Consider the following 24138-nt stretch of genomic DNA (forward strand, 5'->3'; position numbering starts at 1 on the left):
AATTTCAGAATGGTTTTCTATTTTTACTAGTACAAATGCTGTTGAGGTTCGAAAAAAGTGGGCAAATGATATGAAGCACTCAAATTTCCCTAACATTAGATGTTGTTTAGCGCTGTACGTCTTCATTCGCCTTATAAGCAGCAGAATTGAACGTAAAACACCATTTCATTTCATATTGATTATCATCTTAATGTCTCAAACTTGTTAATATACATTTTCCTTATAAGTTGTTGTGTACTAATGGTAAAAACATGGTATAATAAAGGCAATAAGACAAAGTTAAAATAACACAAAATGTATTTTTATCATTATAATAGTCGTGTGAAGTAAGTCATAATTAGTTATAAGACCTGGGTATTGTATATCATAAAATATTTACCCTAAGTAACGTGAATGGAATGGCACTAAATCGTAGTTGTTACTAAAAGTGTACTAGCCAAAATCACATGAGGAGATGATGGAACATTTACTTATCCCGAATCAAAATATCATTTGGGGTAACATGTCGCCGAATTTCGCCGCAACAGTTTTGAAAACCATTGCTTAATTGCATTTATAGAAACCTGAAACTTTTGGATTTATATTATTATCATAATTGATAGATATAATTGGAAATATCGACATTGTGGGCATATATTTTCACAGAAAACTTATCTTAGTTATACAATATTATACCAAGGAAAAACATAATTTAAACAACAGGATGATCCTGGTGTTATCATCAAGTTATCAGTGTACAAAGGTCGTTTTAAGTTTGTCTTAATATAAGTCAGTTTATCTCCTATTACTTCTTTATTCATAGAATCGAGGACATTAGGTTATTTGAATCTGGGTAGCTAAGAACTTTGTTTCATCGTTTCTTTCAGTTAATAAACGCGCATTCTTTGAAATTGGCGACGTAGAATGTACATACTTGTTCAATTTAAACAGTATTAATAACATATAGCTTTTCGTTTATTGGGAAATAGCTAAATAATTTATTCTCTTTAGGAGCCGATTTCAGCCACGAAAAGTAATTTTCAGAATCAACATCTTGGGCTTAGTTCGTCTACGTCTGTAATGCGTTCAATTTATCAGACCTCTATTACCAGACCGACGGTCACCCTAGCTTTTATTTCAAGTAATTGCACGTTATATTTCAGATTTAATATTTAAAAAGCATTCCTAAGTTATCTTATCATAAAAGTATACATTGATATACCAAGTTTCAACAAAATGTGTAGTTCTTTATCGAATACATAGGTCAACGACACTTCACAGAGTAAAGAGCCCAAATCCAATGATATTTGCATTTTATCTTGTTAGAAAACAATATCGTTGGGCGGATATAGGTGACGCTCATAAGTTTTGCCAAATATCCAAAACGATACGCAAAAACAATATGTACAGTAGACGTCGATTCCATATATTTTAACGATTGAACAACACTAAAATTTGAAACCATTCGTCTATAATACTTCTGAAAAAACTATATTCCTTACACACCCGTATCATATCTTGAAAATGTTTTACTCACTTACACAAGTTTACCGACAGATGTTCTCAATACGTATTATGAGGGCTCATGAGAATGATACAGTGCGGAATTAAAAGAAACAGTGAATTTTGAGGACAATAAACACTGTGTTGATTCTGATAATTATTAATATCATAAAAATAATTTTACCTTGCTCAGTAATTTTGAGTTTTCGCCAACCTGGAGTTTAAAACCCGAGAACATAAAGCGTTTAAGATAATGTCTAAATGTTTTGTGTAAGAAACAATACAAGATAGGGTTTGTAGCACTATGAAAATGGCCGACTAGTAACATAAAATGTACGACATTTGCTGCTTGCACATCCGGTTTGAAACTGATATATGTATTAAGAATATAGTAGGGTAACCAGCACAAAGCAAACAAAATAGCTACCGCTATACACATTTTAGCCAATCTTCTTCTACCGGACGTTATATGATTTGAACCTTCTCGAAACGAGGTTTTATTACCGGAAGTATTTAAATGTTTATCAGGAATCCAAAGTCGCTGACTCATCGTGACATAGCACACTGAAATTACTAATCCAGGACATACGTACACAATAACTAGAATAAACAAATCAAATCCTTGTCTATGGTTAGCAGTCGGCCATATTTCTATGCAGTATGTAAACTTTTCACCGGGTAAAATTTCATCCGTCACAGTTTTACGGACTAACAATATTGGTACCATGATAATTAATGATATAATCCACACAAAAAATATCAATATCCGCACTGTTTTAGTAGTTCGAAGCTGTCTGAATGTTACTGGATGTCGAATTGCTAAACAGCGATCTAAGCTCATTCCTGTTATTGTGAACGTACTGGCTGATACTGCGATCCCTGAAATAGGTACAACAACATTTCAGCTTCAACATAATTTGTCTTAGAAGTGATCAAAAATTAGCTTGTGTTTCTGCCAGTAATAAAAGCTATGCCACATCATTTCAGCTTCTGGAGGAGATCGCTACTCTGTGGTAAATAGTGGTCATTCTTCTGTGTACAATTACAATATAAAAATTAAAAACACAACAATTTGTGCAGTTCCCAAAAACGTGATGCTTTTGAAAATGTGAATATACCTTGTAAATATGGGGTGGCTCGACACAAAATATCACCATAAATCCACAGTTGGTAAACTCTTTGAGCAGCAGTCATTGGTATGCACACAACAGATACTGAAATACATCATAAAACATAATATATTTTACATTTAAAGTTCCTCGCTTATGGATCTTCATGGGAATAGATCGGACTTGAAAGTTGGTGGTAAAAACAAAACATACATCTGTGATGTAATATCGAAAACCTAATGTTCTAAATTAAATCAACTCTCCTCGCTAACTAAACTGACAGGCAAAAAAAATTTTTCACTTTAAAAATCGTTGTATAAAAAGCAATAAAGCTGGTACAGGTTTGAACCCCAGCAGCAAACATTTGCCTTAATGCAACGTTATCATGACCACAATGCAGATTATCGGCCGCAACTCTCCAAATCGTGCATGCATAAAAACGTGCAAAACGCGATTTTACGACATTGGTCCAAATGCACGATTTCGGTACAGAACAGCCATTCAGTAAGGGGAAAAAAAGTATGCCAAGACTTGCACAAGCGCAACGAGATAGAGCGAGCGGTATGGCCAATATGGGGGCTTCCCAACGACAGAAAGCTAGAACCTTCAACTGCTCCCAGACCACCATCAGCAATTTGATAATCCGGCTCCAACAGACAGGACAGATCCAAGACTGACAAAGATCGTGAAGACCGAGGGTGACAACACCGGCCGACGACCGCTACATCAGGAGGATTCATCTTCGAAACAGATGGTTGACAGCGGCGTCGACGGCAGCAACAGCACTAGGTCATGTCATCAGCAGTCGAACAGTCCTTCGAAGTCTTCGTTCAGTTGGTATAAGAGTCTATCGACCCTTCCGTAGAATGGCGTTGACCCGGCTACATCGTCAACGCAAACTACAATGGGCACGAAATGTACGCCGGTGGCAGCGACGTGACTGGGCGAGGGTGCTCTTTACAGATGAAAGTCGGTTCTGTCTGTTCAGGAACGATGGCAGGGCTCAAGTTTTTCGACGAAGGGGAGAGCGACTGGCGCCAAACTGCATCACAGAAGTTCACCCGTTTGGAGGTGGAGGCGTCATGGTATGGGATGGAACAGGATTCCTGCTGATGTTATCCGCCGCCTGACGACGTCAATGAGGAGGCGTGTGTTTGCGTGCATGTTTGCCCAAGGTAGCCAAACTCGTTATTGATGACGTTTTGCCTGACTACTGTCATGGAATAATCTTTTTATGCACTTTTACAATGAATTCTGGTTTGTGTAATTTTTAATTTTGACCCCTTGACTCTTCCTTTGTGTATTGCGGAGAATTGAGTATCGGTATTACAATGCATTTTCATTCTAATTCAAGTAAATTGATTTCTGTTTATAAATCAATCATCATATATCTCACATATGCTTTTGTCTTTGGTGTGTGGCCAAATGAAGTAGGTGAAAACTTTCCTTTGCCTGTCAGTTTAGAATAATGAGGCTTCAAATATAAAATAAAAAGTACAGAATGTATATGGCTTATCTGGTTTAAAACATCATGTTTTTAAGCTACTGTTTTGTTGGAGGAGAAAATATATTGTCAAGAGGAATTACCTTAATTAGGTATGATAAGATACGTGGCTTTACATGCGTCATAGTTCTCATTTTATAATACTGTTACATTAATCACACGTATCATTTTATTTAAACTAGCATAAAGTACATGAGAACATCAGAGTTTTAAGTCAAGATAAAAATCACAATCGCAGTATGGAACCGCAATGTGGTTGTTTTTTTTAACGGCAAATTATGATACAGATCGAAAGCCATCACTTTGGATTGTAAACGTAAACGTCCATATTGAAAAGCACATTCAAATGAGGTATTGTATTATAAAATTAAAACAGTAATTATCTGGTAAGGCTTTGTTGCCAAAGGAAAATTACATTAACCCAAATCGCAAAATGTCTGATATTAAAACTGAAATTAATAAAGTTAGCCCGGGGTGGTTTGTTCCAGACATAATAGTACTAAACTTTAAAGTCAATCAGGTCGTCAACAAGACAAAACATCGAATGAAACGCCTACGTACATATTTCAATTAAATAAATGCAATGCCTACAGCAGTTTACCGGTTTTGTCTTCATTTCTCTTCTGGGATAGAATATATAGAAGTCTTTTAATTTTCTCGTCTTGATTTAATTAAATAACTATATTTTTTTTTTTTTTTTTTTTGAATCTTCAGTCTGATCAGTCCCTTTCAGAAATAACACGCACGAACATTCGTTAAAATTGTTGTTAAGCAAACAACGCCAAAATCATTCCCTCACTAGGGGTATTTAAATACATATCTACGAGTATTAGCATTTTTTTATTCGATAACATTTAGAAAAATCTTTAAAAATAAAGTTTTAATGACGGTGTAATGATGAGTTATTATGGAAACATTTTCATAATTGTATTTCCAATCTTGGAGTCTACATGATTTTGATGACAGCCATTATTGATTTAACATCAAAAACGAGTGGGTTGCAGAATAAGAACAGGAAGTTTGGCACCAATTTGGCTAATTATTCACTGTAATTTGTTCTTGAGAGTGATACAAAACAGACACTGAATATTGCATTGTAGAACATATAATAATAATAAAACTACTCAAGCCTTCTCCAACATGCAACATTCGATCTGATGCGCATTGAATCATCATATCCATGAGGTTGAGTAAGAAACTTAACTGAGTAATAAATTTCTGCTGAATAGGGTTGATGAAGATTGGCCACAACATGATATTAATGCAAAAAGAGCAGCGAAATTAGCCAGGACACCGACATCAGTCTCATCTTCTTCGATTTTAACTACCGATGGATCTTTAACATGCATCACATATCACTATGCAAATCTAATCAGAATGGGATTAAATAACTGCATGTAAAAAAGCGAATATATTAATTCTCATGAAGTGCAACAAACAATTAAATTTTTAGATCCCAAACAAAATAAAGCTTATTTATAACGGTACTAAAACTTGATATATTAATATTCATTGAAATATCTAAAAATTATTTATCATTTAAATTACTTTATTTCATTATTGAAGTTACAGGTAATTCAAAGAATATTAAAACATGACATAAATTACACATAAAACATAAATCAAATAGCTGAAACGTTATTTTGAAGAATCGGGGAAATTGATCGATATATGCATCATGGTATAGCTATGGCCTACTTTCCAGATTAAATGCAGAATCTACTGAGAGGTAAAAGATAGCTTGCCATGCAAGGTAATATACGCTAACAAGCTGTTATGATTTTGAATAATTATAAATATTTAGCAGTGCAGTATCAATATTACATTTTCAACCTTCAACAATATACTTACACTTTGTGGGGTAATAATGAACAATATTACCTTTTTGTCAAGTTTTGAAAGCGTTTTCAAAAACAAGGACAATAACCCATGTTAAATATTTTTCGATCCATAGGTGACTCACGTTAAGTTTCGTTACAAGTGTCAAGAATTGAGCCTTCTAGAGTGTTGACAAGCTAAAAATTGAAAGCAATTTCAAGAACAAGGGCAATAACTCATTAAATATTTTTTAATTTTTTTTTGCATGGGTTCATCCTTTGTTGAAATATTGAATATCAGTTGTTTCTTTCAAATCCTTCAAGATTTCTAGAGTGTTAACAAGCTAGAAGTTGAACGTGTTTTCAGGAAACACCTGATATTCAATATTTCTAATAGGGTTCATGCTTGGTTGATTACAAACAATTTCACAACGTTTCGTCAAAATCCGTCATGAATTTTGCCTTCTTGAGTGTTTACGAGTTAAAATTATGGCAATTTAAAGAAAAGGGGCAATTATACTGTGATTATAAAAAATTTTACAAAGTTAATTCCGAACTTGTCTAGAATTAGAGTGTTTGAGCGCGTTTTCAAGAACCAGTGTATTAATACATCTTTCAAAAAATCATACCATGGGAGAAACTTCCTGGAGACGAGGACTACCGAAACTTCCCTGGTACATTTGCTTGAATTGAAAATACGCATAGTATGGAACTGGGTTCTTGTAGCTTTCATGTTTCAACTTGATAACTCGGCAAGTGTTTTAGAAAACTAATTATTATCTTCAATCTATCTAATATATTAACGCTTAATTAGCTGATATACATTGTTATAAAATGTCACTGAACATGTACTGTCTGTTAGCATCAAACAACTAATATATTTTTTATAGAAAATTGACATTTTGTGGTACCATTTTTCAAAAGCATGTGGCTCCAAAACTGTGGGATGTAGGCACCAAGTGTCAATAAGTAAAATGTTCAGTGATATTTGTATGTTACCATGGAAATATTCATTTTTGTGACGTCATCATCTTTAGACCTGATTGTGACGTCACCTTGGCAACAATAGGTTCAAATCCTAAAATTAGTAGATTTTTGTTAAAATAACAATTTTCATCATGTTAGAAGTTTATGAATATTTGTATATTACTATGGCACTGTTTATTTTTGAAAAACATGAGCTCATATCATGGCAACTATGGGAATATTTTGTTCAATAAAGAAGATAATGGAGGGATAAATGGAGGAATTCGACTTTCATCGTTATTTATATTACCACCGTCAATATCAACACATTCCGAATCCGATGGCCGGTCGTCTTCAGATGGCAAAAATTCGTCCTCAGGTCACTATCAGCGTAGATATGGATACAGCTTCAACAATCAATTTTCGTATCTATCCATATAGGATGTCTATATGGCTATGACGCCATGAAAACTCAAATTTCGCGACGTCTTTTCACAAATATAACCTATTTTCAATCAAATTGTTTAGGATTTTTTATAGAAGAAACATGCATGTTTTTTTGTCTACAAATTATCACCGATATATAAATCTGATTATACATATATCAACACCGTCTTTATAGCGGTAGTTTCGTATTTATTTATAGTGGTGGTCGCACGAGTAGAATGTCGTAATATTGCAACCGTGGCAGTTAAGTTCATATTGTTTTTTAAGTGGTTTTTTTTTATGAATTTAAGTGAATTTTTTGTTGGTGCTGGAATGACAGCCCTCATCATCACTGACCCTCTACAACCCGTGGAGGTTTTCCTTCTGCATCTACCATAGGAACAGATAATTCTCAAGAAGACAGGAAAGACAAAGTCATTGTCAGTGGTTCTAGAGGAAGAAGCCGTTCAAGAAGAAAAGTTACCAGAGGCAACAGACATCGGAAGAGGGCCATCATCTTATCACATTCCACATTAACATTTAAAAACATTAACTTTTGACACAAGGTTTATCAATATACAAAAAAAAACAAGGAAAACTAGTTACAAACATGATAACTCTTTTTATTTTCAAGATGCGATTAATAAAGTTTCACACGATAAACTCAAGGAAATTATGGCTGTGATGGTGGAAGGAGAACCGTCTATAGTTTTTGATTTATGAGCAGCAGCACCTATTCCCCTTCCTGATTCAGGACCACCAGCACTTGAAGACAATTATCAAGAAATGATTACTGACGATGTAACTTAATACTGTCGTCCAGATTCGTGTATTTCAAAAAGACTGGTGCTTATCAACAATACTATGACATGCATATTACTGAATTACTTAATTTCTGAATGAAAACTACTCTATATTAAAACAATACAATAATAACTTAAGCTTTATCTTTTAATTTAAACAATATTTTATCAACGCATAAAATAAACTAATCTGATCAATTACAAAATATGTACATAATACGGTCGATTATTTATGTCCAGGATATGCCATGGATCAACAAGGCCTAGCTATTGGAGATGGCTATTTTAGAGATGAACACCTAGAATGAAACAATGAAGTTCACAGCATATAGAAATTTTAAATTTTACACTTTTTACATAAGTTGCACAGAATATTTCACAATGCTACTGATAGATTTACAGGATATTATGTAGGTAGTTACCAGTAAGATGTCTAGAATTTTTGTTGAATGCTTTGTTTGATAATGACACAATAGGCCTATTGTTGTAAGAACTAATCTGAAGCAAAAAGTAATTTTTAAGCAAATCTTGGGTTTTCTTTTCAACGAAAATCTTTTATAGCTTCTGGTTCAAAGCTGGCAATTTACCATTTGATCAGTCGTGGATCACTAGTCTGAAGTGGAAATATTGGGGGAATAAGCCCAGTCGGTTCTTCTAAACTCTTTTTTGCAAACGGAATGTATGAACATAGTTTTGATTCTTTCACAGGAACAGTACATGTATTCTTCCGCTTTGAATGAAGTCTTTCATAGCTGAAAAATAACATGTAAAATATAAAATGATATTATAAATTGTCGCCAATGCATGACACAAAAAAATATGAAATTAAAAAAAAAACAAAAAAGAAAAACTTTGGGATAAATAAACAAACTTATTAACATTATTAACATATCATACTCAAGATCAACACTATCTCAACAACATTCTTCCGTGTCGAACTCATAACTTGGATCAACATAATGGTAAAATCCTGAAAATATACGCGTAATTCTAAATATGGCAATCAATCACATTTTATCCGCAATTCATATAATCCTACAGTAACATTTCTATTTCAGAACCAGCATTTACTTACTCACCGAAAGTTTTGTGCTTCAGGTGTAGACGCCCTGGGTTGACTAACATTAGACAGCTTTGTCCTTCATACCTTGTAAAAGATAAAAACAAACTCAGTACTAATTGCACATAAATTTGTAGGATTTGGAATCCTTGGCTTAAGTCAGTTGAATATTAGCTATATTGATAGCTTTTGCACTAACCAAGTGTATATAAATTAATTGGATGGAAAGATATTCCAATAGCACTGAGATTTTTTTTTCTCAAAAAGGTTGACAAAGAAACAAAAATGAGTGGAAATGCCAATTCTTACAGTTATGAGAAACCGAGATAACATTGTAATCAACCTATTTTGCAGTTGATAAAGTGTGCTCCAAGAATTTACCATAAGTTTATGTGAAAAAATGTTCCATGTCATTGGAAATTAGAACCGTTCAAATGAGAGTAGAAATAATACTTCCTCCGGTACCCATTACGCATGCGCATTATGACATAGGTAATAATGGCGAGGCTTTGTTTAGACGAATGCACGTGCAGACATGACATATCCGTTCAGGCGGAAAAACTAAGCTATAGCTTAACTTTCCAAGCCAAAATTTAAGAATTGATTTATTGGTTTACCTGTTCAACTATCGGGGTTGTGGTGCAATTTCACAAATACTCATAGTCCGACTTGTGACGCTCCATCTCGAGTATATGTAGTAATAGCTTGTAATTATCAAATGGAGTTCAGTCAATGTTTAGTCAAGTGTTAGCCTGGAGCTAGTGATGCAAGTAACAAAAACCTGGTGTGAAGTGAAATGGAACATTCGCGGTTCGGAACTGTTTAAATTGAAATAATTGACTAAAATGTTTTAGGTTACTGGTAACAACAATGATTAAGTGTTTATCTGCTCATTTTTAATTAAATTACCTGGAAACAGAATTCAAGCGCATCAAATAGACATAAACTTTTGATTTATTATAAAAGGCCAATCGGAATCTGGAATACTTCAAGATGTAAAACGGAAATATGATGAATGTAAAGAAAATATGAACCACTTCACTGGTATTTTAATTGATTGGGGATCAATCTTATTTCTCTACTTCCACAATTGCCGATACCGACAGTCTTTCAATTTCTGAAAATTACAAGGAAGAAAAGTACATCAACAGGTCAATGGGTCGATTAGTAGGGTCATTGAGCGTATTGTCTTATATTTTGATATTTAAAATACCGTCAAAATATATAGTCAAGAAAACTGAGTAAATGGATGGCAGTGTCAGTGCAATGCCCTGTCCAAGCAATCCCCACCCCCTCAGTTTAAAATGTTTCATCCTGATAATACTGTAGTCCCTAAACACATTCATAAAAAGCTACTTCTTGAAAGACAGAATTCAGTTGATAAGTTTCTAATTATATCAAATGTAATTAAGAAAGCTGTCTGCACAACTTATATTGTGTCAGTTTTTAAAAGCGTTCTTCTGATACCATGTTATTTCCTATCACGTCTGATTGAATGTTTATTGAAATTGTGATAGATTTTCTGCATGGCTATAACACAAGACATCATGAAAGTATCCTTTATGCCTCATCATTCCTTGAGTACACATCAATGATGGGATGAATTATTGACACGGGTCGGCTGGTAAAACGAAATTGTGGCGTCTTTAAAGATATGAATTTTTTCTATTTTTATGATCGTAGATTATAGTTTAATATATAAAGAATTATTTAATCTAATGTACAAGACCTAACTATTAGTCATAAAGCCATTTGCAACATTTGGAAAAATAGAAAACAATCGACAGGAAGAATTGAAAATGAATTTGACACTTGATGAAATAGAGAAATGATTTCAACTAAGGTTCACAGGGATGCTGTCTTACGGCTAGTCCTTGGCTAAACTTTGGCTTTGATCTTTCTCAGATTACCTTTTCTGGTTTGCAACTATGTCGACTGAAATAATAGGAAATATAACCAACTATTTATTCGTCATAAGAAAGCAAAAAAAAAAAAAAAAAAAATTCACAAAGATAATAAATGATATATTTAGAAAGTAGAACGATTGCTATCATTTGAAATCAAGAAATTATTGTCGCTGATTTGAATTGAAACATTCAAAATAATACATCATTACCTCACAACTTTGTACAAGCGCCTGCACCCCAGGTTGACTAATGGTTTTAATATGGTTACAGAAGTAGAAAGTAATAAAAACATTTCGCATGAAAAAATGAAAAGATAACGATAACGTTCATCAATGCCATTGATATATTAATTCGAATGCTGGTTCGGTGTGCTTAAAAGTAAACAACATTATTTTAGAATAAAGGTAAAAAAAAATTATATGTTGGTTGGTTTCATTATAAGATTTTAGCTTAGGTTCCTATATGTAGGTTTCAATAAAACCTTAGCAAATGTTTAGATTTGAAAGTCTCTGCAACTATAATTTCCATCATTAAGCTTTCACCCGATTGATTTTGAAGTAATTCCCAAAGGACGACTGCTACCTAAGCATCATTTTTCATCCTATCTGTCAATTGAGTTTTTACACATCAGTTATTTGAGTAATCAGAAATTCAGGCCAAGAGAAACGATTTAATCCGAGAGATTCTCAGAGGTTGGAACTCGTTGCGTAGAAATACCATTTCTTAACACATCAACTAGAGATCACCAAAATATTATTAGGGCTTGTGACAAGTGACTATTTTTATTCTCATTTTAAATATGATATGATTCATATTAATATATAATTCAGTGAATGGTTATCTCATCCGTATTCTCTCCAAAATCGTTGCAAAAGTAAAGAGTGCAACGCTGAAAACATGAACTTAACTTTTAAACGGAACTGGCACAAAGATAAAAGAGGCTTTACACTTTGGTAAAGTGGCTGACAAAGAATACCATACCAGAAAAATTTGTCGAGATTTGCCATTGCTGGATTAATGTCTTGAAAAAGATAACCTTAAGACAACACCGCCTGCTAGTGGAGATCTATTGTTCATTATACAAAAGGGGGCAAGAAACACAGGCATCTGTTTCATATCAACCGTTTCATTCAATATTTTCCCTTCACACAAGACCAATTTTATATCTCCCTTAGTGTTCCCCTTCATACTAATCTAACTTTTATTCAATAAAAATGCTAAAAATATTCACACCCATCGTTTCAATGTATCTATTTCCGGTTGATTTGGCAGTAAATATATATCGGTCAATACGATCGGTCAGCTATAATTACCTGTGGAGTAAAAACCAAAATGAAAGTAAAAGCATGGTTATTGACTTATCTGTCTGTTTAATTACTAAGAAAAAAAGTAATTATATTGGTGATTTCCATTCTTTACAAATATATAAGTAATGAAAATAACAACACAGTAATTTTACAGCATCATTTTCTTTACCAAATAGATAACATTCTGCCCTGAAACCGCCAACCGGAAGTAGATACATTGAAACGATGGGTGTACATAATTTTAGTATTTTTATTGAACAATAGTTAGATTAGTATGGAAAGGAACACTGTGGGAGATATAAAATAGGTCTTGTGTGGAGGAAAATATTCAATGAAACGTTAGCCACCTTCTCATATATATACTATGTAGATAGAGTCGACTATTGATAAAAACAAATGCCTGTGGGAATAGAGCAGGGTTAAACGCATATGTAGGTAAGTGGGAAGAATTCTGCGGACAATTTTGATCAATATTCCGTGTTGTGGTTTTTAGAATAGAAATCTTTTCATGATTGTAATTTCCGGGATTAGGTTATTTTAGATTGAACTTCAATCTAATGTAATAAGCACAATAAAAGTTTCCCTCTCCCACATATTAGTTTTGCCTTCTAAACAGGATGCTTTTAGATATTTTAATTTGCTGAAAGTGATTTGATGAAACTGCTCGGTGACCCGGAGAGAGTCTCTTGAAATTCATTAATGAGCAAGTGTCATAGCGTAACACGGGGTCTATATTAAAAAAAAAAAGTCTTTGTATTATCCACATCACCACGTGACAATAATATATTACACATCAATATTTGATGCCTCAATAACCAAAAAATCCCACTGTTAAAATAGTGCTCAATACAGTAGAGATACCAACAATAATTTCACAAAGTCGTTTCTTGTCCGTAAAAATATAGACCATCCCAAGATACACTAATGGGCAATTTAGACTATTTTCGACAGTAATCGACGAGTGATGCAAACATCTATCAAAAACAAAAAAACATGTCAAAGTCTATCGAAAGTTTTTTGCAAAAGTCGATTACGAAAGCGAACGGACACAAAGAAGATGGAATCAAATAATTGAAGGTTCGATGGACCTTAAATTTTGGAACGATGAATTTGGTGAATAATGGCATAAATAATGTAGATAAATGACTCTTTGAATCAAAATACAACACATCTTGTAAGCAGTTCTAAATTCTACAGATTCAATACATTTTGAATACTGTAAAACTTGTAAATTGAAGTCAGACATTGTAAAGATATTTAATTCTTGTTCGGCTCATAGTTGGAGTATTATTTATTATTTACGACGGAGAAATTAACTTTATCTAGTAGTCCTCTGATTTACAAGAAACCTGTTATACTCGACTGTATTATTATTTTTCACAAACACTATCTTGGGGAATATTCCTTATCCATTTCCAGACGTTTATGGTAATATTGGTAGTAAAATTGACTGAAGCCATAGTGTCGTAATCTATGAATAATACACCTAATACATTCAAGTAGTATGTAATTTTATAGGTAATGTTCGTGAAATCCATCATTCATACCATGATCACTAACCAGTAATAGTGCATGGTATAATTGGTTGTCATAAATAATAATATAAATAAATGAATTTTTTGATAAAAATAAATCAAACATACAATTCGAAACCATTGGAAAATGAAAAGAACGAAAGTTGGATATTATTCATTTATATTTATCACATTACGTAAACGACACCATAAACAGAAACAGCTAACACCGAAACTCTCCAAATGATTTTTAAAAGAATAGAATTATTACGGATACGGACTGATTGATTTTCAATAAAGTTATGACGATATTTTCATTAACAATATTAAATATTAACAGATTCCCGTCACGATATTTACTTTATTTACTTCACTTGTTCCAAAACAAGTAGCCTAACACTATATCTTACGATGGTAATAATGTTATAGAGTTTATTTGAACTATCATGAAAACATTTACGACAATAATTTGTTCCAGCCAACAAATTTTTACAACAGCGTCGCAAATGACCGGAAATGCTTTGTGTTGATTTAAATAACCGTAAACAATTTTTTAATTATTATTTGAAACATATATATATATATATATAAATATTTCTAAAATATGGTATTTACTACTATCTATATATCTACCTAATCAACCTGAATTTGTTTTTAAATGGGTGATAAAAAACGGAGAGTATTAATTGATGATTAAGTAGTTTAATCTAGTTTTGGTGTTTGGCTTATAATGCTGGCTCGATTTTTTTTTTTAAAGCGCCAGAATAAGGAGACATTTCTGTACAAGTGAGCTTTTTTTTACTTAAATTCGTACACCTCATCCACTTTAATGGTGTCCCTTTCAACGCCAAATCCTCTACATGAAAAACTGCATTCAAACTAAAGAATATATTTTAAAGATTATGGTGACAGTATTCAAATAAAATCAACGTCCATAGTAACAACTTCAATATAATTATCTATCAACTGAGCTGTCATGTTACCGTATATTTGAACACAGAAGTAATTCTGATGTATTTAGTTGATGCTGTGGGAATATTATACATAGTTTATGTGATGATATGTCTATAATTAAAGACAATCGCTGTAAAGATCTACTATAAACTACGGCTTGTCACGATATTTCACACTGTCTGTATATATCAATCCCTTGAAGGATTAATAGGGTAATGGTACGTTCAGATCTTCCTGCCAGATTGCCTGTTACAGAGGATGCTTTTAAAACCACTTACAATTTGCCTGCACCAGCTGAAATCAATATTCTTTAACTACTTATGCACAATAATATAAGCTATGTGCGATCATAGACAAACCAATTATTAACATTATTAAATACAACTTAATCTATATATCTTAATCTTAATATCAATCAAGGCATGATGAAACTTCAAAGAGAGATTCCCTTATCGGGACCAATACAAAATGCAACATCATGTCAGCTGGTTTGTACATGGATTGGGAATCGAAGAATAGTCAACATTTAGCTGTGGATATAAACAAACAAAACTATGACTTTTCCTATGCCGAGGGATGTTTTTATAAAAATACGTCAAAGGAAACTTACCCAGTAAATCGGCGATTGCTAAATTTAGCAAGAAATTGTTGGTCACACTTTGTAATTGTTTATTAGGTACTATGACAACCAGCACTAAAATATTACCGATTACCGATAATAAGAATATTGGAACATACAGAGTTAACAATATGATGGTGGTCGTATCTGTAAGGGTTAATAAACTATCTCTATACTGCTGAAGAATCCACTTGAAGCTGTCCTCGTCAGCATCCACAGATCCGACATCAGTGCCATTTAGCCACGTTTGGTTCCACTGTGACATCAGTCCTGACAGATTCAGTCCCTGTGCCATAACTTTCGTTGAGTTGGATGTTATATTTTCATTATATCGGATCTTATCATAAAGACATGATATTAAGCTTCAGTACAACTATAAGGATGCTCTGTTATGCAAACTAGTTGGAGCTCACGTTGATGTTTTCTTATATGGGTCACATTTTAATACTCAAGTTGATGACGCATATTTCTTGAAATATGGTGTAAAAGATATTTCACGAATTTTTTGTTCCAAAATAATTAATAGCCAATGTCTAGAATCCCCAATCTATTATTCATATCACACAGCAACACAAACTGATGTCTAGAAACTTCTCTTTAAAAAATACATCCATTACTTGTGTGATGACAAGCCATTCTTTACAGCACGATGGCAACTCGAGCCATAAAATTGTCACACCCTGTCCTTATAACTAATAGTTTTGTCTTAATATTATGATATTAATCCACCCAAACAAACACCTATGTCTCTCCAAATATGTATGTATCCTTATATGGCATTTAAACAATGCAAAGAAAAAAATCTCACTTGAGACGTTCTGGCAAATTCTATGTTGTATAATTATGAACTAGTTGAAAAAACGCTCGCAATCATGCCACACCATTAGACGACACTTGTACACTTGACATAATATATATAAATATGTAGCATTAAGTCACATGCAATATTCCATATAAACTGTAAACATTCATCTACTTAAACCTCTTGAATATATGAGTAGCACTTTATTTGTCGCATCATTTTTATGAAATATTACCAGTTAGTCGCAATGTCGTATTCCGTATGTGTTTTCACTGAAGATAAAATAAGAACTTCAGTATTCAGTATATTGATGAATTACAAAATAGCATATAACAGATCACAAAATAATAGTATCTTTCAATTTATATTGGATTAATTCAATGTCCAACATCTCCATATACATTTATATTTTGGTGTATCAGTTGACACTAACTCCACTCAAAGTATTCCTCAATATCACAAATGTGCACAATGTGTACAATTAGCTGTATTAGTTAAGACAAGAGTAAGAACTCATTCGATTGGTCTATGTCTGTTAACGTTGTGTTCTGAAATTTATATGCAAGCTGTACTTTAATCATCTAGCGAGTTACAAGCATGACGTATTACAGTATGTCTTTAAACAAAATCACTCAGCAAACCTGTTGCTCTTTAGTTAACAGAGCATAAAATTGAAGTCCATTTACTACTTCGTGATAATATTAACACTATTACAGAAATCACAAATGCATTAATATTAAAACCTGCCAATAACATTCTCTTACTTCATCTTATGACATTTTACAGTTCACACTTTTCATTTGTCAGATGTTCTACATCTACAGCATTAACACGTAGCTATTGGTTTTCCTATGAAAAGAAAAAAAAACTGTTCAACAATCAATGTTGCATTGATAAATACGAATTGTTCCACCACTGTGACAGTTTCAAAGATGACTTTTCAGTAGTTATATAACTTTCCGAAACTCTTGTCAATGCACAGAACATACCTTTAAGTTAATTGCTTAACTCCCACAGTTCAGAAATATACATCACACTAGACACTGTAGAATCTTCTCGAAACACTTGCTCGAGGAATCACAAATTGTGATAAACACTCATTAACATGCCCGGCAATTAAACCTTAAATGCACAATGGTAACAACTAATTAATACATGAGAAGATAATCTAAGATTCAGTTGTCTAACAATCTCCATCCACACAAAGTATCATTTAATTAGTTATATTCATGTGATTTCTGACTAAAAAATAATCACCCAAAACAAACAACGAAACTTATGTTTCAGTCATGACTACATGTATTTCGAAAATGAAGCACTAATTTTCACTAACGATTTGTGCTATTTCTTTAACGTACCATAGTAGCCTAGACATTGTACAAGTATCCACTTTAACTAACACAAGATTACAATTATTTCAGCAAAGAAAAATATATCGTGATAGTTTACAGTCTGTACAACGTGTATAATATAAAACATCGCACATACAAATAAAGAATCCAATATTCTATTCACATTGTCACTATAAATTCTCGGTTGTAAGAAAACACATAAATTTTTACTTTTTTTAAGATATCTGTATTAGAAATCACACAATTCAGAATTCAGCCAGAAGACAGCTAAAGATTCAATCCTCAAAAGTATACTAGTCCTTTGCCAAGGTTATACATGTGTTCAGGTATGGTATCACTGAACGATGGCATAGCTTGCTAAGTTTCTCACGTGACATCAGAAATTTGTATTTGTCGTTTTAATTACACCTGTTTCAAATGCCCGAATCTCGTGATGAAACAATTCCATATTCGCCTAATCTTAAATCAATTTAAATGTTCAAATCGCTGCACAGATGCGTGGTTTACTAAAAAAAGAGAAGAGATCTATGAGATAATGGCACGATTTTAAATGCATGTTACCATTAGTTTATTACCGTTGATCAAAGAGTACACTTTTTCTCCATTAAAACAGAAATAATTTGATGAAATAGAACGAGAGAAAATATTTTATATCCTGGTTTCACTTGGTTAGGTAAGCATTCTTAGCAGCGGTCGGCAACTCACGGCTTTATCAATGTCTCAGTTCGGCGTATTTTTTTTTAATTCTGCAATAAATAAACCAAAAATAATAACCCAAAGGAATGCCCAGTTGACATAACAAATCCTATAGATGCATCCGGTATTCCGGAAGTGAGAATATAATGCCTCCCCGGCGACATCGTACCACAGAACTATATGTGGATCTCAAATTTAATTTTCGGACAGGGACTAAGTTGAGAATGTTGGTATTGCTAATTGGCCATTACAATACAATACTTCTTGATTCTAACGATTATATATTCATAGTTTTCCTGCCAAAACACCTACACATATCTTCATAACAGATTTCTAGAATAATATGATATACGTTAATTTCAATTGTCATGATTGTTTGAAATTTTTCAATAGAGGGTTCTTTAAGATAAAAAAAAATGAAACAGATTCGTAAGTCTAGATTACAAAATATAATCACGACAGTACACATTTAGAAGGATATAACTCATGACTAAAAGTGTGCTGTATCAGATGGGAAGAATACATTCCTTTCTAAACCACAAGAATAATCTATAAAGTTAAGCGATATTGTAAGCAAGTCAGTAACATTATAATATTATAATGGTCTGTTTTGCTTGAGAGCTCTTCAGTTTGTCATAACGAATAAAAAGCTCAACCGTGTTAGCAAGCTGAGAATTGAAAAAAAAACAAAAATCGTACCTGGATTTGATCTATTCATATCCATTCAAAACGCTTTCAGTATCCTCTTTTTATTCTACTAAATATGAATTATTTAATTAGTTAAAATAAAACTCACCAATGAATTGGACACTCTTTATTCTTTATGTGAGTACATGACAAAATCAGTGGCCAGTAGAGTATAAACCTAGTTCAGAATAGTATAATGTTTAATCAACTGACAACCCGATCAATTCAATAGCTAAATCTCTTCCTTTGAAGTTTGTATTCAACATTCAATATTGTAGGGAATATTGGACAGTATTGTTCTGAACTGTAAGCATAACAAAAATAGATACTTTCATGACAACAACTTTTACTGTCTATATGAAATCAAAACATTGTCGACAGAGAATGCAATGATATGAATATAACAATGAGTAATGGGCCTTCAGTCATTTACCGTAGCATTTTGTTATACGCCCACATGAAATGTTCTTAAAAACTCGTTCAATTTTTAGGTTGTAAACACTCTAGAAGGCACAATTCTTGACGGATTTTGATGAAACTTGCCATGGGTGTTCGTTATCACCAAAGGATAAACCCTATTGAAAATCAGAAAAATCAAAAAATATTTAGTAAGAGTTATTGCCCTTGTTCTTGAAAATGCGTTTAATTTTTTAGCTCGTAAACACTCTAGAAGGCATAATTCTTGACAGATTTTGATGAAACTTGTCATGAGTGTTTGTAATCACCCAAGGATGAAACCCTATCTAAAAAAAAAATGTTTCAGAGGAGTTTTTGACCTCGTTCTTGAAAACGCTTTCACATTTTAGCTCTTTAAACACTAAAAAGCACGATTCTTGCCTGATTTTGACAAAACGTGGTTTTATTATTCAGTAGCTGAAGATTGAATATTTGCCTTCTAGATTTTTCACATGCTAAAGATTGAACACGTTTTCAAGAACAACGGCAATAACTCATACTCCATATTATTCAGTTTCGCCCTAAAGAGTTAAAAAAGTGTATGACTGAAGGCTGAATATTTTATACTGGTGATTGTTACGGTACTGCTATATTGTTTTATTCAAAATCAAAGCTGCCAGTGGGCGTATATTAGCTTGCATTTTTATATGAAATTACAGCTTGGTCATCGCAAGTTTTGCCTAGATCACACATTCACGGACTTTACGCCGGATTAGCTACGGATACGATCCGGCATAATTCGTGGCAATCTGTATTGGTCTGTGTCTGTCCGTATTGTAGTCATACGAAGAAGTACTTGTATAACAACATTGTTGTCTCCATATCCAAGTTTTGTTAGGCTGTGCTACGTTTCCTCAGGGTTAATCACGTTATCCGTGGCGGGCCGTTGGTGAGGCTCTTGGGGGATAATCTATACTGCTTGGTGCGGCTCCTCCAAGGCAGATTGAGATTCGGGCCGCGGTCTACCAGGGATGATATGATCCCCCACTTTGTTCACGTCTTCAACCAGGTCTGTCAAGGCCTCCTTTAGAGCTTGTCTGTGCCCACGGTAATAACAATCATTGTATCACAGCTATAACTCGATGTTTCGTCGTCGACTGCTCAGACTCATATGAAGCTCTCATACCGAGCGCTGACTTATTATACGCCTTTAAGACCACGCGAACCGCGACACCTCAGAACTCAACGTACCGTAATGCTCCGGCTTGCAAAGCGTCACACATCGAGACGCACCGTAATTGAGACGTTACCAAACAGCTATGGTTTACTCTATAGCTAGCCGTAACAACGGAACACAACGTGACAAAACAGGAAAAGACTTCAGATGCAATTACGGCCTATCACGTTTGCCTATCCCTTATCCCCGTGCTGTCTCGCATTTGCTTATACCACCCCTCGCGTTGTCTCGTTCATCCCGTTTTCCCCAGGGTGGCCTAAATCGTGTTTGCCGTGCCCGCCGGCATTAACCTCATTAGAACGTACTGATCCATATTAATCCTTACTTTTCAAGTGGTTAATTCATCCAAAACTTAGTCCCTTTAACCTTTTACTAGAACTCGCTTCATCAGGCACATTTGGTGTGTCTGATTGAGAGAGATGTTTTCTTCCTTGGTGACATTTTGAATTTGAACTGAGGGTACCAATTGCTTATCGTGATAGGTTTGTGCCGCTCTGTGGCGGCTCGTACTATTTCGCATCAGACCGTTTTATTCGTACTTACCCTTACTTATCGTTCCGCATTTAACCGTGTCGTATCCGTATAATAATTCATGTCGCCAAATATCCTCTTTACTACATTATCCTTGATAGATACGTCAAAACCCGTAGTCTGTTATGCACCTGTATCTGACCACGGTCATCCGGCCACCAGATTTAATCCGTAGTGGAACCGACGAGGTGATCCGTGAATTTGTGACTTATGCATAATACACACAGTCAAACGTATTCAACAATACAACTGTTACAAATTTCAAACTACAATTGACTGATCTACATTTTGCGTGACCATGATATGAATATGAAACTATTCTGTGCCATTGTACACACTCTATGCACAAATATCTCCGCTTCGAAATCTCCTCGTGAAGGACAATATCAGTGCATTAACATGCGTAATGACGGTCATAAAAAAGGAAACAGTCTTTCTTGTAATCAAAGTAGTAAACATATTGACTATTCAATAAGTCAACCTTCAGGAGAGAACTACCGGTGTAATTGGCACGAATTCTTACAGGGGGTTCACTAATTGTTCCTAATTGACATTCAATATGAACCATATCTTCGTGTAATATCAGATTATTTGGCACTGGATTCACAGAATCAGATAAATACAGATAAATAACTGACCCAGAAGTTAAATTGATCATACCAACATTATTACTATAACTAATGGCTAATTTAGACCGGTTATAGTCGAAGAGGTCTACTAAGTCAACATTTATATTGGTAAACAATAACTTATTTTATTCGGTTTTCCACATTGACTTGTTTAAATTCTTTCACTCTCGCTTGAACGTTATTAGTTTGGGATACACGACAATACATTCCTTAGAAACATAATCCATAACCTGCCTTAACGGTTCTTCATTCAGTTATTCGTTTTATGAAAGTTCTGACATGCCTTTTGTAACCTATTGATATGACTACTGATCGTGTTCGTTTTCTGTGCTATGAACAATGGATTCTAGAATAAAAGGCCAGACATTACAGCTACTCGCAGTTAAAAGTCCGGGTAATACTAAAACTATGAAAGGAAACAGATTGATGTAGTGATTATATGTATGAGTAAATTAAGGTTTCAAAATGCTAGTAGAGCAAGTAAAGGCAACAATTTGCCTTTTAAGGTCATCATTATATAAAGGCTAGCAAAAGGCCAGTAAAAACGTTCTATAGAAAAACAATGATTAACCTCATTGCTGTGGTGTTCAAAGGAGTTCTTCAAAAGAAATTGTCGAATCGCAGTGCCTCAATGAGTGCTTGATCGATAGTAGTCACGTAAACGATACATTTATATTCATGAATTTTTGATAAAATCAAGTGTTCCAAAACATTGAATTATAATGCTCTGTGAGCACATCATCGCTGAATACAAATTATTTCAGGCGAGTTTATGCATATTCTGCATACGACAATATCATGCTGGCTAAACATGTTGACAGAAATTTTACTGTTTCCAACAAAATCGGCATGTTGCTTTAGAAATGATTGTAAATAAATTTACATTTTGTTCAAGTTAAAGGCACTCCGACGCTAAATATTCTTGGACGAAACGGTAAAAGTTTTTCTTGCTAAATCTGTTGCCAAGAGGTTATCAATAAGTTTCTCAGTGGCGGGGCCAAAGGAGGAGGGAGGGGGCAGCGGGAGCAGCCCCGAAAGCAAGTTTTTCGGGCAAAAATCTCATAACTAGGTTAAAGATTCAGGCAATCTCAGATATCTCGCCCCTCATTAGGCATGGCTGCTATGGCAACCGATCCACCTGGTTTTGTGTGTAGGTTCATATGGTGGCATATAACCCATTTCATATGAGAAACTTTCTTTCAGGTACTGGTATATACAAAATCTTGATACATTATAACTTGGTAGAATTTTAAATTTAATTTCATCAGAAATGTGAATAATAAAAATACCTATTTAATTTAATCAGAAATGCTTATCAATCATTATAATATTCAACACAGTCATTCAAGGATCTACTTACGATAATTCAATTACCGTTGTCAATTAGACGGGTAAATGTAGTCTCTGAGAAGGTGGTACCTGAAAGAAAGTTTCTCATTGGTTGTCATAGCAACTATGCCTAATGGGCTAATATCCAATATGGTCACCATGGATGCACAAAAACGTCCATATCTCACACACTAAGTAAAAGTGATGATCTTTAAGATGTTGTAGAATGGCTATTGTAAGTTGAATTGCTTATACCAATTATATTCTGTATATTTTTTTTCTATAAACAAAACATTTCACAAGCTTTTTATAAAATCCAATCTTGCAAGTAGATGGGATAAGTAAACACCAAACTGTAAAATATGGACATGAGGTGACGACTCCCTTAATTTTCACATTCTATAGTAACTCTGTACCAGGAGATATCACAGCTGACAATAGAAGTAATTTGATGCCAAACAAGCTTATACTGCTGAATAAAAATATATTCATATTTTAACATACGACAGTACCCTGTTGTAGAAACATTTCTGATCATGTTTAGATATCTAGACAAGTATCAATGGCATATATTTGATACTTATTACTAATACCATTGGTATTTTGCTTACAATTAATTGATATGATAATTTTTTTACAGTCTGTTGACGTTAAAGATACCTCAATGGTGGAGTTGTTTTTGCAAAATCTTGCTTAGCCTGTAGATGTCGCAATGATATCAAATGCATTTTTTGGATTTGTCACGACAGTAAATCACAGCTTCAAATCTATTTTTTTTTCTACAGTTAAAGAAGTCAAATATCTTCATTAATTACTTGAAAGATATGTTAGAGAGACCCGACTGTATGTAAAATATTTTCATCGTTATACTTTTAATATGTATGAAACTATATCAGACGTCAGTATCAAACAAATACTATAATATAAAAGTCGACCTTCACTGCCAAGAACACATATTTGTTACATGTACAGAGAACTAAATATATGGAACCACGCCTGTGAAGCTGGTCA

At 33.7% G+C, this 24138-nt stretch overlaps 1 protein-coding gene across 1 annotated transcript; it reads right to left on the reverse strand.

Annotated features, from left to right (window-relative positions):
- Nucleotides 1-1738: 1738 nt before the first annotated feature.
- LOTGIDRAFT_92705 (hypothetical protein) lies at nt 1739-15601 on the reverse strand (the record flags this gene model as incomplete). The annotated part of the gene is made up of 3 exons (XM_009045579.1): nt 1739-2361; nt 2601-2696; nt 15460-15601. Coding segments are annotated over 3 exons (861 nt in total), but the record flags the coding sequence as incomplete, so codon positions are not given.
- Between the last annotated feature and the right edge of the window lie 8537 nt (nt 15602-24138).

Source organism: Lottia gigantea (assembly GCF_000327385.1).
Source record: "Lottia gigantea unplaced genomic scaffold LOTGIsca_1, whole genome shotgun sequence".
Taxonomy (NCBI): Eukaryota; Metazoa; Mollusca; class Gastropoda; family Lottiidae; genus Lottia; species Lottia gigantea.